This window comes from Vitis riparia, chromosome 19 (genome assembly GCF_004353265.1).
Source record: "Vitis riparia cultivar Riparia Gloire de Montpellier isolate 1030 chromosome 19, EGFV_Vit.rip_1.0, whole genome shotgun sequence".
In the NCBI taxonomy this organism is placed as follows: domain Eukaryota; kingdom Viridiplantae; phylum Streptophyta; class Magnoliopsida; order Vitales; family Vitaceae; genus Vitis; species Vitis riparia.
This window is the reverse complement of record NC_048449.1, coordinates 2,473,966-2,492,013: the sequence shown is the minus strand read 5'-3', so window position 1 is coordinate 2,492,013 and position 18,048 is coordinate 2,473,966. Positions and strand designations below refer to the sequence as shown.

Sequence of the window (18,048 nt, the reverse complement as noted above, 5' to 3'; positions counted from 1 at the left end):
TAGACCCTTAGAATTTTTCAAAAACTAGAGTGTTTGGTAAGATATTTTAAAAAATAGTTTTTTAAAACTAAAAACAAGAAGCTTGTTTGGATGAAATAATTTGTATTATTTTTTAAAAACAATGTATTACTCTTTTCTTTTAATAAAAAAATTATAAAATTAATTTATAATAATATGAAATCAAATTCAAATCAAGTCTTATTAAAAAAATAAAAAACAAATCCACAATTATGTATGAGTTAAAGATAAATATATATTTTTTAATTATGAAACAATTTTTTTATTGTAGTGAAACAAAATTTTCTATAAGATAAAAATAATTTTAATATTCATTTTTAATACAAATCAATTAAGTACTTTAATTATTATTTTTTAATTATTTGTTTGATCATATTTTTTTATTAGAAACTTTTTTAAAGTTAAAGATCAATTTTTTTATTGTTTTATAAAATTAAGGATATTTTATAAATTATTATTATAAAAGGATTTTAAAAATAAAAAAACAAAAAGTCTTGTTCCGATAGATTGTTTTTTTTTTTAATTATTTTGATTTTGTAAAAATATTTTAAATTCAATTTATATAATATTAATTATTAAATTTAATTGAAGTCTTATTGAAAATGAAAATAAATTTGTAATTATAAATAAATTTAAAAATATATAGTTTTTAGTAAAAACATAAATAGTAATATTATAATAAAATTATAAATTATATTTTTAATAGAAAATATACTATTTTATTATATATTAGAAAAAATATAGTTTTATTATATTAATAAATTTATGGTATTAATGAGTTTATTATTTAAGTTTTAAATTATTTTTAAAAATTATTAGACTTGTTAGTAAATTTAAGACATTAAGTCTTGTTTAATTTGGAGTTAATTTACCTAAAGAAAAAATTTGAAAAATAATAATTTTCTATAAAAGAGAAATAATATAATGCATGTGTTTTTCTATTATTTTTAAAAACCGATAAAAACAATCTTTACTTGTTTTTTAAAAGTTGTTGTCTAATTTCATTTTATTTTTAAAAATTGGAAATAGAGAACAAAAATCAAATAGTGTTATAAATTTTTAAAAATTGTTTTTTGTTTTTAAAAATAGAAAATTGTTTTTGAAAACTTTCTCCAACATGCTCTTAATTTTTTGAGTTTTATTATTTTCTTAAAATAATATAATGAAAAATCTGATAAAAATATTTTAGAAAATATGATTGATTTTCTAAATTTGCCACGTGGCACAGCATTAATATAAACCGCAGGAAACAAAACCGGGGGTGAGCCAAACCCCTTAAGCCGGCTGTGCCTTCTTTCTCCCTTCTGCCAACGAGACCAATACACAGTAGAGAGACAAAGAGGAGAGAGAGAGGAGATAGGAGAGAGAAAGGTCTGCGATTCGCAACGGTAATCTCCCACTGCGAGTCTAGGGTTTCACCAACGCCAACAACATCTCCACACTCCAACGACTGTTCTCCGATCTCATACCCCGATCTACACTCCCAATTCTCCACCACTCTTCTGGTACGCGCCTCTGATCTAGGGTTTTCTTCTGTGTCCACTCGTATTTTTCAAGTTCTGGTAGATCTGGATATGGTTTTTTTCTTGATTTGTGTTGGTATGGTTGTTTGTTGTTTAATCCATGGAGGACTTGAGAATTTGGGGTTGGGATTGGTGTCTGTTGCAGTTTGATTGCTATCTGTAGATTTGGAATTTGAATTGGAATCAATTCCGAATGAAAGCTGGATTTTTGGATTTCAAATCTGTCCATGCAAACTTGGTTTTAGGGTTTTGTTGCTGCCTCTGTGTGATCGAGGGTGGGAGGAACAGCTGGGCTTGATTGGGCTGTTGGGTTGTGTAGCTTTAGATCTCTGTTTTATTGCTTGACATTCAAGAAAGTGTAGATTGTAGAATTAGGGGAAAGCTTGATTGAATTATGGGGTTACGTGCACATTCTGTTGTTGTTTATTTCCAGATGTTAAGGTAATTTCATTTTGTTATGCTCTGACTTGATCATTTAGATTTTGGTTCTGTTTGCATTGTGGCTTGTTATTCATTTATCAATCAACTTAGAAGATGCCCTTAATGAGGAAAAAGCCTTCATGTGTTAAAGCAATGAACTCTGCAATCTTAATAGTTGTGCTTGGCAGATGGCATTCTCAATGAGTTTATGTTTTGGGGATTTGATACTAGTTATAGTTGCAGCTGATGCTCCCAATACAATGACAAAAGCTGTTATAGATATTTGGAGGAGATGAAAAGGAAGAATAACTAGTGACTGGTGCTCCATATTGGCTTATATGCTATCCTTACATTCTAGGAAAAATGGGATCCTTAGCTCAACACTTGTAATTGGGACTACCTGACCACATCTAAAGGCTATTTGTAAACCTTGTAAAATTGGAATTTTATTTCCTTGAGAATTCCTACATGAAATTATGGGGCCAAAAAACCTATGAAATAAGGGAATGTTGCCCATCATAATTTAAAAATACATAACATGGAAGCATTATATTTTAGCACCATTCTCTTTCTCAACATCAAAGTTTATCCACTTAGCATTATATATGCTTCGGGATAAAAAACAATAATTTAGTTAATCTGATGAAGCTAAACTGCCTTGTTTTGATATGCAAGGGTTAATAGTTGCCTTGCAAGAAGAAAAAGGATGATTAGTAGTGCTACATTCATGTGGCCCAATCACGGGATCATATGAACTCTATTTTGATGTGATAAATTTTCCTTGTGTGAAAATATATATATGAACCTCACTGACTATAAAATTTTAGAAAACATCTTTTGCACCTATTTCTGGTTGTGCTTTGATTCAGGTTTCTTTGCGTTGCTTGTTGGCCATCAAACAAATTAATCGCTTGCTTACCATTGAGAAAAAGGAAAAAAAATAAGGGATTTCATCAGTCTTACATTTGAAATACAAAATCTCTTTGACATATTTGTTTTGCATTGATATGTCTGCTTTTGTCCTCTTCAGTGAATAAAAAATTCTCTTAACAAAAGACAGATTTCCGCTTCCTAAACTCTAAATTGGTGTGCTGTGATCATTTATTGTTCCTTTTGTGAATGACAGATGTCATGTATTGCATGTTATGACAGGTTTAACTCATGGGAGTATAGATATTACAAGGAGATTGAGTGAGTGAGACAAAACCAATGGGAACTGAGAATCCTAATCGTCCAAGTTTCCCTGCAAGGCCTGCTGCTACGCCCTTTGCAGCTGGTCCCCAGCCTACAATGCCTTTTCTATCATCTGGGCCTGTGGTGGGATCACAGGCCTCTGGATTTAGACCCACCCCATCATCTACTCCCCAGGCTGCAATGCCTTTCTTGTCATCTGGGCCTGTGGTTGGACCAGAGACCTCTGGTTTTAGACCTACTCCACCAGCTAGGTTCAGTGATCCATCCTTGCCTTCTGTGCCTTCAGCAAATGCCCCACCAACTCTGGGACCTTTCCAGCGTTTCACAACACTACAAAATCCTTCAACAGCTCAAGCACCTCCTGCACGCCCTCTACCTGTGGGGCAACCTGTTTTTCCTCCACCAGTTCAACCTCCTGCAGGTCAAGTTCCACCAGTTTCTTTCCGTCCACAGTCTCAGCTACCTTCAGTGCCTATGGGATCTCCGCCACAAAGCATGAATAGTGCACCATTACGTGCAAATGCTCCCCAGCCTCCACTAGATTCTTCATTTTCAGCTTCCAGACCATCGTTTCAGCCATCTTTTCCCCCACCAGAGTCAACTTATCCTGCAGCAAGAGCCAATTTACAGCCATCTTTTCCTGGTTATCCAAGCAAGCAGTCTAATGCAGTTCCACAAGCACCTGCTGTACAGTCTCCTTTTCTTACTCAACAAGGAGGTTATGCAGCAGCCCCACCAACATCTTCTCCCCCTTTTCTTGCTCAACCAGGAGGTTACATCCCACCTCCACCAGTTGCTGCACCATTAGGCCTGCATTCAAGGGAACAAATGCAACATCCAGGCACTGGACCTCCTATAGGAGCTGTCCAGGGCTTGATAGAAGATTTCAGCTCTCTTTCTGTTGGATCTGTTCCTGGATCAATTGATCTAGGGATTGATTCAAAAGCATTGCCAAGGCCATTGGAAGGTGACGTTGAACCAAATTCCTTTGCTGAGATGTATCCCATGAATTGTCATTCCAGATATCTACGGCTGACAACTTCTGGTATACCAAATTCCCAGTCATTGGTTTCAAGGTGGCATTTGCCTCTAGGAGCAGTTGTTTGTCCTCTTGCGGTGCCTCCTGATGGGGTTAGTATCTATATACTAAGCATGACCAAGGTTTATTTGTATCGAGCATGTTATAATGCATATGGAGCATGAAAATATTTTGTTTCTTATGTCTATTCTATTGACACTCTCAGTTCATCTACTTGTCAACTCTTCTTCTCTTTTCAGGAGGAAGTACCAATCGTCAATTTTGCTGCAACTGGCATTATTCGTTGTAGAAGATGTCGCACATATGTGAATCCGTATGTGACATTTACTGATGGTGGCAGAAAGTGGCGTTGCAACATCTGTTCTTTGCTCAATGATGGTAAATTTGCAGCTAAATATCAACACAAAAAGATATATTTGCTATTTGGGAGTGTTTTAGGGGTAGAGAAGCAAATTATTGATGGTTAGCTGTGTGATAAATCTATGGTGAGATTTTGCCTGTTAGTGAGGGTGTGTGAAATGGTTCACATTCCCCATTTGTAAGTTTTTGGCATTGTCTTTGGCATAAGTGGTAAAATGAAGAACTATAAGGGATAAAAGTCATCCTATTGTCACTTTCTGGTTGTAATTAGTGTTTATGAAATCAATCATTGTTGCTTGTCACATAGACTTCTACATCATAATTTTTTTGATAGACAAATGAAAAGAGATTTACAAAAAGCACCAAAAATAGCAACCAAAGTGCTAGACTTCTACATCATAATGAGACTACCTGCATAATTAGGGGCATGTAACCTAGGAATCAGCCATCTATCTTCATATTTTTATATATAATTTAAAAGTAAAAAGCTTACACTCTTTAATGTTTAGATTGCATGATGAAAACTAATCATAAGTAGTTGTTTAGATTTATCTAATCTGCTACTGTTTTACATAAATCTAACTGTATTAGTGTATTATGCAGATAATGTAGGTTGTGGTGGTACTACTTGGATTTGAAAGTTATGTTAATACCTAACATGCTTTAAATTTTATAGATAAGGTGTCCTCCCTTTTTTTGGACACCCATCAATGCATCTTTATTTGCTTTTCTCTGTATATTTCAAATTGGTCTCTATTCAATAATGCAAAAGATCAACTGTCAGCCAATGTGGACCAGAGGGGCTTGGGAGGTGTGACTTGGATGTGGCAACCGCTGTTGAAACTTGAAACCTGTGAATTCAGCCCTTATACAATGAACGTTTCATCGAACTGAATTCTTAGCATGAGTTTTCTTTTCTTCTTCTTCTCCTAATGCAAAGATGTGAATTTAGCCCTTATACAATGAAAGTTTCATAGACCTAAATTCTTGGAATGGGTTTTCTTTTCTTCTTCTTCTTCTCGTAATGCAAAATTATACTCTCCTTACTCTTCGTCTTCTCCTCCTAATGCAAAACTGTACTCTCCTTACTCTTCTTCTCCTTCTTAAGTGTATGGTATTGAGTACAGAATCAAGTTCTTCTTCTTCTTCCTCCTCCTCCTCCTAATGCAAAACTGTACTCCCCCTTAACTCTTAAGAGTATGGTATTAAGTCCAGAATCAAGTTCTTCTTCTTCTTCTTCTCCTAATGCAAAACTGTACTCTCCTTACTCTTAAGAGTATGTTATTAAGGTATTAAGTACAGTATCAAGTTCTCTTTGAGTCACCTATTTCATTATTTTTCACTGTGACTGGAAGCCTTTTATATGATTAGTTTTCATATACCTGATACTTGATATTTATTTTTCAAAACTTATGAAATTAGTGATTTTATCTGGAAATTTGAATTGCTTAGATAGGAGGGCTTCACTAATAGAAATTCTTGTTTATAATATTCTCTTGCTTTACTCATAAAAAAACGGCTTCACTAAAAGAAAGAAAAAGGACTAATACTCAAAATACTTATTATGTTCTTAACTAAAAAGACAATATTATGTTATTTTCTCTTAATTTACTACACTTGTTTGGAAGGGCCATGTTAGACATTTACATTGTTTCTCTTATCCATGTTCTCAAAATAGCTAGTGATTTAATGAGATGGAGTCAGTAAAAAAAATAAAATGGATCACTAAGTCCAAAAAAATATTTAATTTTTTTTTTGGAATTCATGGGTGGCAGACGTTTGGGATGATCCGAGTGAGGGGGACCATTGGAATCCTTGTTCCGATATATATTTGAATGATTGGGAGCTAGATGATGTAAAGTCTTTTTTCTGAAGGCTTCAAGGGAGGTTGGTAAGGATCAAAGAAAATGATAGAGTGGCATGGATGGATTCTAGGAATGGGATCCTTGTCCATCAAATCTTTACATTTCATTTTGGAGTTGAGGCATGCAATTCCTTTCTCAAAGGTCATCATTTGGAATTCATGGGTTCCATCAAAAGTGAGCCTTTTTGTTTGGGAACTTAGTTAGGGCAAAGTGTTGATCGGAGAACCTCTTAAGAAGAGAGAATGGTTGTTGGTGAATAGATGTGTTCTTTGCAAAAGCGAAGAAGAGTCAATAGATCACATTCTCCTGCACTACTTTGAAGTAAGGGCTCTATAACAACTTCTATTCCCTTTGATTAAAAAAAGAAGACTCTCATAAGTTGGGACCAATCTTTTGTAGGAAGAAGACCGAAGAAGTCTTGGAGAACTGCTCTCCTATGCATTTTTTGGACAATTTGGAAGAAAAAGATGTAAAGGGTGTTTGAGAGTAAGGAGCAGACAGTTCAAGCGCTAAAACACACTTTTGTTAGTAATCTCCAGCCATGGGCTACTTTGTACATAGAAGAATGCTCAATGCCTTTAATTGATTTGTTAGATTGGGTGGGCTCTAGCTGAGACAGGGAGTGGTGTTTTTTTATTGTTCTCTCTATCATGGCAATGCCATTTAGCCTTTGTCTATGTCCTGTGTACCTTGGTGTATAGCTTCCTTCTTTATTATTTATAATATTTTCTTGCTTCTTATAAAAAAAAAAAAAAAAAAAAAAGGAATAAAGAAATCCATTTAATCTACATCATTTGTCCCGAAGTATCATATTAGTCCTCTTCACATTATTTCTCTCATTCTTGCATTCATATCCAGTGGTTCAGACATTTCTATTTCAAACCAAGCAGCTTCATTTGCTGGCCTAGTAAGGGCTCTATAACTTCTATTCTATTTTTTTCGCATTGCATGTGTCCTTTGGTCTATGGTCAAAGAGACTCTCCTAAGTTTCTGATTAAAAAAAGAAAGGACTCTTCTTAGTTGGCACGAGTCTTTTGTGGGAAGAAGACGGAAGAAGGCTTGGAGAGTCCTCCTACGCATTTTTTGGACAATTTGGAAGGAAAAGATTTAAAGGGTGTTTGAGAGTAAGGGCGGACAGTTCAAGAGCTAAGATTCACTTTTCTGAACGATCTCAAGTCATGGGTTAGTTTGTACATCGAAGAATGCTCGATGCCTTTAGTTGATTTTGTAGATTGGGTGGGCTCTAGTTGAGATAGGGAGTGGTGTTTATTTTTTGTTTTGTCTATTATGGCAATGCCATTTGGCATTTGTATATGTCTTGTGTACCTTGCTGTATAGCTTCCTTCTCTATTATTTACGATATTTTCTTGCTTCTTATCAAAAAAAAAAAAGAAAAAGAAAAAAGAAATCCATTTAATCTACATTATTTGTCCAGAAGAATCATATTAGACCTATTTACATTGTTTCTCTCATTTCTGTATTCATATTCAGTGGTTTAGACATTGCTATTTCAAACCAAGCAGCTTCATTTGCTGGCCTAGTGAAGCCTCCTTTTCAATAGACTACTTTTCTGTAATTGTGCCATCACCAGTTTACTCAGGGTGGTATGGGATATGGTTGATTACTGTGGTTTTGTTTTTCATTGCATAATTTCTGACCAATTTCAACTCTATTGTTCAGTTTCTGGTGATTATTTCTCCCATTTGGATGCAATTGGCAGAAGAATTGATTTGGATCAACGTCCTGAGCTTATTAAGGGTAGTGTGGAATTTGTTGCTCCCACTGAATATATGGTTCGTCCTCCAATGCCACCACTATATTTTTTCCTCATCGACGTATCACTATCTGCGGTTAGGAGTGGTATGCTTGAGGTAAGCACTTTCATCTTGGAAGGAATATGTTGTGTAGCATATTTTATTTGTTATTTCTATTTCTGGAACTGGTGCCAAGCCAGTACATGATTTAATTGAAACATGATCTATGTGTAACCAATTTTTTTTTATTAGCAAGCAAAAAAGATATATTAATTGCCTACCAAAAAAAAGCCCACCTGAGTATGTGGGTCATATACATGGGCACCAGAGGCAAGGTCAAATCGAAGAAAATGAAAATTAGAAATAATTACTCCTCCCCTTAAATGCCACCCAACCAGCTGACTAAGTCTACCATATACCAAGCATCAATTAAGCCCACCTTCACCCACTCCAAAAATAAAAATAAGGAGGAGAATTTTAGCATTTGATCTGTTTGTTCGACCCTCACCCAACCAATAGACTATGTGTAACCTAATACTTCGAGATTGTTGTGTGTAACATACAATTCATTTTAATTAAAATTTTCTTTAGCCAATGCTTCAACTGAAAAAAAGGAAAAAAAAAAAAAGCAAGCAAGCAAGAAAGAAAGAAAGAAACAAACAAACAAATATGCAACTCATTCTTATTAATTGATCAGCTGTAGAACAAAGAAACAGTTTTGTGGATGTAAGACAAGTATTTTTTTTTGGTAGGAAAACTAACTCTAAGTTAGAAATATTGATTATAGGTCTGCAAGAATAGGAACATTCTTCTAATAAAAGATTACCTTTATGCAAATAAATTTAGAATAAAAAAAGGCTGGCCAGCATGGATAACCGTGTTCTTATGTTTGGCACTGATAAATTAAGGTTTGTGGTTACCCCAGGAAAAGAGATGTGGTGTAATATGACTTTCTCTTACATGGTCTTGCTATTCATAATTTAGTATATCTGCCTGCATTTGTTATGCTGTCATAATTTTATTTATGTTGACCCCTGAGGTAATGGACAGAGGCTGTATGGTTTTTGTTTGGCATAATCTGAAGTTAATGTGCACCATTAACATTCTGCAGGTTGTAGCACAAACTATTAGATCTTGCTTGGATGAGCTACCTGGTTCCACCAGAACACAGATTGGTTTCATAACTTTTGACGGCACCATTCATTTTTATAATATGAAGGCAAGTCATAGATACTGCTATCAGCTATAACATGTATTTATATGCCATCATTTTGCTGCTTCAGCCTTAGGGGGAGTTCTAAGTAACTTGGGGTTTTGTCTGTTCCAGTCGTCATTGACACAGCCTCAAATGATGGTAGTCTCAGATCTAGATGATATATTTGTTCCATTGCCAGATGATCTCCTTGTGAATTTGTCCGAATCAAGAAGTGTGGTGGAAACATTTCTAGATAGCTTGCCATCTATGTTTCAGGACAATGTCAACATAGAATCTGCGTTTGGTCCAGCTCTTAAGGCTGCTTTTATGGTTATGGTGTGTAATTTCTTTCAACCAGCACTATTTTGAACTTCTACTTACTGTAAAAAGTTATCTTTCTTTTTCTTTTTCCCTTCTCTCTCTCTCTCTCTCTCTCTCTCTCCATCTTTTTAAAAGATAATCTTTACCTTTCCACTGAAAATTTTCCCCTGACTCTTTAAACTTTCGAAAGTTTTTTATTCAGTCACTTGGTGTAAACTTAGTGTTTTTCCTGTTCTATGCAGAGCCAACTTGGGGGTAAATTGTTGATTTTCCAGAATACACTGCCTTCTCTTGGCGTTGGCCGCCTGAAGCTGCGTGGTGATGACCTTCGTGTTTATGGAACTGATAAAGAACATGCATTGAGATTACCTGAAGATCCATTTTATAAGCAAATGGCTGCTGATCTTACTAAGTACCAGATAGCGGCGAATATATATGCTTTCAGTGACAAATACACAGATATAGCCTCCTTAGGTATGTGCTTATGGTTTCGAATTTCAAGGGTTAGAAGTTCTGATTGAATTTTAAGTTCACAAATCCTTGCATTTGTATTTGATGACTTTTTGTGAATTCGTTATGTGCTTCTTGATGTTACTTTTTGTGTTTTTATGATGAACAAGTTACCAGTGTGCCTTTTATCTTATTGCCTTATAAGTTCTTTTACTTTGATATTTAGCATTTCAGAACACTTTTTTTTCTTTTTTGATAAGTAGAAGAGAAAAACTGTATTGAAAAAGCCGCAAAAACAGTGGCTCAAAGTATATAAAGAAGAAACACCCCCCCCACCCCACTCCCCAGCTGGAACAACTCAGCTGCTAAGAATGGAGGTGCAAAAGGAACCCCACCCTCAATGGGTTCCCACCCAATCAATATGATCAACTAAAGTTGAAAGACCATCTTTTATGAACAATTTCAGCTCCGATCAAAGGAAATAAACAAAAGAACTTTTGAGTCTTTGGATTGACAGCACTTCTTCCTCAAATGCAATTTTGTTCCTCAGATCGTCCAAAAAATACACAATGGGCTTACTCTCCAAACTTCCTTTCTCTTTTTTCCCACAAAAGACCCGTCTCAGCCCAAAAGCGTCGCCTTAACTGTGGCTAGCAGCACCCACTACACCCCAAAAAGAGTGAAAAACATCGCCCAAAGAGTCCTTGCCTTGGCGCAATGGAGAAGAATGTCATTTCATTGATTCTTCATGCATTTGACAAAGGTAGCATCTGTTCGCTAAAGATAATCCTCTCTTCTGAAGTTGGTCCAAAGTTAGAGTTTTTCCTCATGTTGCTTCCCACCCATAAAAACTTACTTTAGGCTGCACGCAAGCTTTCCAAATGACAGTCGAAGGACAAGAGACTGGAGGGCCTGAAACTAATGCTTTGTAGAGAGACTTAATGGAAAACTTCCCACATTTAGTCTCTCTCTAAAGCACCCTATCTTCCACATCCTACTGAACTCTCTTCCCATTAAGGCCCAGAAAAAACCTGTACACCTCATCCACCTCCCAATCATTGAAAGATCTAGAGAAGTGCAGACTCCAACTCCCCCCTCCCTCAGTAGAACTCCACACATCTTTGACCCAAGCAGCATTTCAGAACATTGCAAATCTTATTATCCACATCAGCTAATTTTTGTTTTTGGACAATTCTGATATAAAAGAATTCTCTTTGGTCATAGAATTTTGAATTTGAGAATCTAGACCTTCACAAATACTTAGGTCTTGTGCAGATGGCTTGAAACTAGATACTGGAACAGAATGGTTAGTAGGTCTTGCTTATCAGTTTACATTGTAAAAATTGACTTGACCAGCTGATCTTGGGTTTTTCTGATGCTTCTATTTAATTTTAGATTGTCGGGATAAATTTTTGGCTTAGTTCTTCAACTCACCTTCAAGATTTAACTGTGATATTTGAAGTCTCAAATCCTTTCCCATGTCCTGAGTGCCTGTGGTAGAGAACTACTTAGTTTTTTTAACACAGACTTTCTTGAGCTCCTATATTTTGTCATTGGGGTTTGCAACTGGGTAATGAGACAGAATAGTTAATGGGCCCTGCTTAATAGTTTTGCATCATAACATTAACATCATCAGACGATTTTGGGCTCTGGTCTTAATTTTCAATTATTAGGCGGTGGGAGAAATTTTTAACCACTATTCTCTTTATTATTATCATTATCATTATTATTTTTGAGATAGGTTTTTTGATAACACATTTCATATGCTCAGGGTGTGGTGATAGTGCTAAAGATCCTAGTTTTGGGGCTGAAGACTAGAGGCTGGATGGTTCCTATTTGTTATTGGTTATAGCTTTTTACTAACTATGTGATGAAGAAAACTTGATTGTCTAAAAATTGAGCTCTATTTTCAATCTTTGAGAATTGTTTAAAAAGTGGTTGTAAATTTTTTTCATTTTCCAGGGTATTGAAGCTTGGGTTGATAAGTTATAACATTGCGTGCAATTTGAAGTTATATTATATATCTATCAATTAGTGGTATCTTAGTTCCAACTAATATTTTTCAACACAGGAACTTTGGCAAAGTACACTGGTGGTCAGGTATACTACTACCCAAGCTTCTTATCAATCATTCACCAAGATAGGTTGAGACATGAGCTATCCAGGGACCTTACAAGGGAAACTGCCTGGGAAGCTGTCATGCGCATAAGATGTGGCAAAGGTCCAACTGTTCCTGAAACTCTTCAACCATCACAATTCTTGAGATTATTTTTTCCCCTTTTTTTTTCTTGTAAATTTTAATTTTACTTCTTCAAGATCTTGTTAATTGCTATTTGGATACTGAAAGTTGAATCTTTTTCCTATAATTTTAGGTGTGCGGTTTACATCTTATCATGGGAACTTCATGCTAAGATCCACTGATTTGTTAGCCCTTCCAGCTGTAGACTGTGATAAAGCTTTTGCAATGCAGTTATGTCTTGAAGAGACTTTACTAACAACTCAGACTGTATATTTCCAAGTTGCTCTGCTGTATCCTTCAATTCCTGGTTAACCTATTCTTTTGCTAACTGAATAGATGGATTCTGATGAGAATGTTTGATTACACACCACACAAGTTGAGATATTATTAACATTAAATCAATTTAGTATTTTGGTTCTGATAAAAAAAAAAAAGAAAATCAATTTAGTATTTTGTCCTTAGATTTTCATAGGATTGGTTGTATTTGGTTGAAGAAATGTTATATCAGTCTTTGTACTTTGCATAGCTCTTAACACCTTCCTACAGACAAAACTCACTTTAATATGGTTTTTTGATTTCATTTCTGATTGATTTGTTTGTGAAGTCTGTTTCGCAGTGACCAATGCAAAAACCAAGAAGCGTATTTGGGCATTTGTAGCTGCCATCTGTGGTTTATGCTTCTGCCACCACCATAAATTTGGCACTGGAAACCTCTTTCTGCTTTTTGGATCTTAGTTTTTTCTTTTCCTTCTTTTGAAAAAAAATCATTTATTTATTTATTTATAAATCTATCAATTTTATTTGAGTTGCCAGCAAACCATTTCTATGAGGGTTCTTTTGGTCTTATATTCCTGGGTGCTTTAATACTAAGATCAATTTAACTAGAGCTCACTAGTCTTTTTGTTGTTTTCTTTGTTTCTTTCAGTTGAAGGAGCTTCTGATCCTACTCTCTGAAAATTTAGTCTATTTTTTTACATTGGGAAAGAGGAGTTTCATCAGTTCTATATTGTTTTAGATATGTGGCTTTTTGTATTGGACATTAGGTCAATGTTATTGGAGTTAAAAGATTGCAAGTGTTGAAAGTGTCCTTAATAATCAAAGATACACTTCATCTTCTGGAGAAAGGCGAATCAGGGTACATACAGCAGCAGCACCAGTGGTTGCAGATCTGGGAGAGATGTACCGCCAGGCTGATACTGGTGCTGTAGTGTCTTTATTTTGTAGGCTAGGTAGGATTTGAAACCTATGCTAGTTGTCATATGTGAAGTTGATTTTCAGATGATATTTAATTTCTCTGCTTATGGACTGAAATTATCTGCAGCAATTGAGAAAACTTTGTCCCATAAGCTGGAAGATGCACGGAACTCCGTGCAATTAAGGCTTGTCAAGGCCTTCAAAGAATATCGAAATCTTTATGCTGTGCAGCATCGGTTGGGAGGCAGGATGATATATCCAGAATCTTTGAAGCTTTTGCCTTTGTATGCATTAGCACTGTGTAAATCAACACCTCTACGTGGAGGGTATGCTGATGCTCAGCTCGATGAACGCTGTGCAGCAGGTTATACTATGATGACTTTACCTGTTAAAAGATTATTGAAGCTTCTATATCCTAGCTTGATTCGGATTGATGAGTATCTTTTAAAGGTAAAGGAATTTCTTTTGGTTTGAATTTTCTCCAATCATGCTGTTTACTACGTGAATCTCTAAAACTGCATCTACATGTCATATTGCAGCCAACTGCTCAGGCAGATGAGTTGAAAAGGTTACCACTAGTTGCGGAGAGCTTAGATTCTAGAGGTCTATATATTTATGATGATGGTTTTCGCTTTGTTATTTGGTTTGGAAGAATGCTTTCACCTGAAATAGCTATGAATCTACTTGGGCAAGACTTTGCTGCTGATTTATCGAAGGTTTGTTCTTTCATTAGTAATGGTTTTAATTAATAGCTTTAAACTATTAGGTTTATATTAGTTTTGATGGTGTATTAGAGAGAGGGAGGACAATGAGATAGGTGTTGATTTCCAAAATGGATAAGGAGTGGCTGACGTGAGGAGTTTTAACTATGGCCTAAAAGTTTGTCCAACTAGAAGAATATTACTCTATGAAACATGAAAACGAGGGCTAAAGATGAATTTTACTCTATTGAAGGTTTGTTTTCATGGAAAGTTATTTAATATTGAAGTTAAATTTCAAGTGTTGTCATCTGTTAGTCAGGGCTGGAATCAGCTATTAAAAAAATTATTTTAGTCATGCCTAAATCAAAATAAAATCCCAGAAGTTCAAAATATTTTCATAATATAAAATGTTTTTGAGTCACTTGACATGAAAAAAAATAATTATTAAAATTCTGAAAGTTTGGTCTAACCTTGCTTGGTACGGTTCCTTAGTGGTCAAGGAGTTGGAAATTATAGCATAATGCAGATTCACATGGCACATAGCCACCTAAAGGTTATATTTTATCAACAGTTGCAATGCGTATGAGCATCTAGGGATACCTGAAGCTCAAGATATTAATATACTATAGCATTTCTCTAATCCATCAAGGGTTTGAGGTTGTAATATTCTTCAAATGAGTTTAAGCTGGAATATGAATACCATATCAAATATTTTTTTTTTTTGGGCCATGTTATGGACTTTCTTGAATCTCCCTGCATTATTTTTAGTTTAATTTAAATTGAATACCATGTGAAACTTTCTCTAGCTTGTAAGGTATATGTAAGGTAAACTTAAGGTTTAAAACTTCAGAAAGGACCATTTCTTTTTTTGAGCTTTGCCTCCCTGGAGTTGCAGAGCCTGAAGAATTCAAATTCCTGACATCTGGGAATAATGCTTTTACACGGGTTTCAAATATGTTGCTTTGTTCTACTTTGTGTCAGCACTGAATTTATTTAGCTTTCATAGTATTTTGTTGTTGTGCATGTTCCTTGGCTTAGAATGTGATTGTTATATTTCCTTCAATCACAACTTTGTATATGATTGCCTTTTTGTTTGTGTATTAATGTGTCTGTTTTTGACTAAATTCTTATCCAGTTCTCTTGATTTCTAATTGGTGTTTCCCTCTCCTGCTCTTCAGTCGGGAGGTTCTTGACACCCTCTAATACTGTATTTCTTGTTTTATTCTTGAGAACCAGGTTAGTCTTTATGAGCATGACAATGAAATGTCAAGAAAGCTAATGGGCATACTTAAGAAATTTAGGGAGAGTGATCCTTCATATTATCAGCTATGCCATCTTGTAAGACAAGGTGAACAACCAAGAGAAGGTTTCTTTTTACTTGCAAATCTTGTTGAAGACCAGATTGGAGGTACCAATGGCTATGCTGATTGGATTTTGCAAATACACCGACAAGTACAGCAAAATGCGTGAGGTACAGGTACCAGTGACTGTTAATACAATGATATTTGTAGGGTGCATTAATTATATTTTAACGTATGGTACACATAACATGTGAATTTTGGTTGAAGTAAAATATTACTAGAACTAAATTGAGGGATTACCCTTGCAGTTGTCCATTCAGTGTACAGTCCAAAGCATGACTCCTGTTATCATACCGGATATATTTTATCCTACATTGACCAATCCTGTCTGATGTTTTGCCTGAACTATTTGCTTCCTTTTTAAATTCATGAGTAAGATTTCATATTTTTTCATGGAAGAAAAGTCTTTATGTTAATGCTGTCATTTGTGACTTGGGAATCACCCTTAGTGTTTAAGATCTTCTGTCATGTTGAAGCGCAATAACTACGTCTTTCCTTAAAGTTAAGAAAATCAATCATAATACAAGATCGTCTAAACTTTTGGGAGTTTCAACAGTATGATATGCTAGAGGCATATCAATTTTACCTGTTCCGCTTTGATTTTGATTTCTTCTGGCAGTGCTTTGTTTTAATCGATATATTATCTTTTTAGGGGAGGGCCCTTTTCTGGTCTTCCTTTTGATCTCTCTTCCAGAACAAATACAAAAGATAACCTGTTCTGTCTCTTGAAACATTTAAAATGCCTGGAAAATGTAAACCGTCTCATTTGAGCATTTTCATAACAACTCTTCCCCAGTGATGAGATGCTAACTGCTCCATTGAATAGGTAGCCAATAAATAGTGAGTGCTATATGCTAATATCACACATTTACATGGTGTTTGTTTTTTTTACTTAATTTTAAATAGAATCTTAATACTTAATAGTGTTAAATATTAGGTTGTTTGTTTTTGTAGTATTTTATTTTTATTAAATATTAAAAAGTAAAGAAAAACCAATATGTTATTTTTTCTATTTAGAAAAAGTTATACATATTTTGGTTTTTTTTATTTAGTAAAAAGTTTATAATAAGTTATGAAAAAATAGAAAAACAAACAACCTAAATTCTGAAAACAAATTGTTTTCTGTAAAAAGCCAAAAAACCAAACACCACCTTAGTCTATGCCACCTTTGAAAGGATGTTGGAGGAGCGAGTCTTGAAGTTTTAAGACTGGAAGGAGATGTGATGAGGAAAAGAAAATTTGAGGCCAAAGATGAGATTAGAAATAAGAAAAAGATGTGCTGAGGAATCTACTTAAAGGACCTTTCTTTCCTTTCTTCATTCCTTCCTTCCTACCTTTCATTTATTTATTTTTTAAAGTTTAGCACATTAAGCATTAATGCGGTTTTAAGCTGATTATGAAAAGAATTTTGTGAATCCCTTCTCTTTGCCTTTTTATATATTTAGAGCAATTTATGGCCAACCTTAACCCTTTTCTTTTCCTTTTGGCTGCAGAAGGTAGCAAGGTGTTAATCATTGGCACACACTGGTTGACAACATTCAGGTAAAGTGATCAGATGTCTTGTTCGAGGCCATTTGAATAATCTGAATTCAGCTGCGGGTCCCCCTTCAATGTGGATGTTGAGTTGACGAAGCTGAACGCTCGAGACATTTGCAAACAGCAATTTGTTGGGTTCTTTTTACGGGATTTAATAATTAGGGGATATGTACTTTTTAGTGATATAATCTTGTGCCGCTGTTTTCATATTAAAAATAGAAAAGTTAAAATTTTTTGTGCTGTGATATGGTTACTCAAGAAATTTTCCTGTTTATGTTGTGCCCGGCACCTTCCCCCCCACCCCCTTCTTCCTAGATTGGCTTGTCTTAGAATTTGGTGATGCCACCATTTGCTTGCCAAATTGCTTTAACATTTTTTGGTTACAACCATAAGTTTATCATGATATTTGAGGTCAATTTCTTTCCCTTATGAAATTAGAAGGATGGTTTATTTATTTATTTTTTGGGATATGTTAAGCTAGTGCTTTGTGCTGTCCTGTGACCTCTTAAGGTGAACACAAAATGATAATACGATTGGCTATTGTATTGATAAATGTATTTGATCTGGTGCTGTGTATCAGGGAAACACTTATCTGGGTTAGCCTAGAATGTCTTTCCAAGTATCTAAATATACTTATCTATCAGGCCAACCGGGACCCCACTGACCCCTTCTGTTTGCAGGTAGATTCTGAACCTTGGAACTACATATTTGTACTGTAGCCATGGCTGATGAAAGTCAGTTATTGTTTTAAGCGTGGCGGCAGGGTTGCTTGGTTTATGAAAACAGGTTCCTGAGGGTAAAAAGACATGGTAGTTAAGCCTGAAAAACCTTAAAACCATTTGGTTTAGTGAGCCTGGAATCTCTTCATATATCAGCAA

General features: G+C 35.1%; 1 protein-coding gene across 2 annotated transcripts; it reads left to right on the top strand.

The window, feature by feature from the left end:
• The first annotated feature begins 1,295 nt into the window (after positions 1-1,295).
• Positions 1,296-17,628, top strand: LOC117909607 (protein transport protein Sec24-like At3g07100). Of its 2 annotated transcripts, none has more exons than XM_034823675.1 (14): positions 1,296-1,523; positions 3,114-4,286; positions 4,434-4,572; positions 8,100-8,290; positions 9,285-9,392; positions 9,501-9,704; positions 9,932-10,163; positions 12,211-12,360; positions 12,512-12,668; positions 13,480-13,607; positions 13,700-14,022; positions 14,112-14,288; positions 15,510-15,744; positions 17,128-17,628. In XM_034823675.1, the coding sequence occupies exons 2-13, from the start codon at positions 3,171-3,173 to the stop codon at positions 15,741-15,743; spliced, it is 3,159 nt and encodes a 1,052-aa protein (XP_034679566.1). In that variant the 5' UTR covers positions 1,296-1,523; positions 3,114-3,170; the 3' UTR covers position 15,744; positions 17,128-17,628. The 2 variants fall into 2 exon arrangements, with proteins under 2 accessions (XP_034679566.1, XP_034679567.1); XM_034823676.1 differs by having other exon boundaries at positions 15,510-15,750.
• The last annotated feature ends 420 nt before the right edge of the window (positions 17,629-18,048 follow it).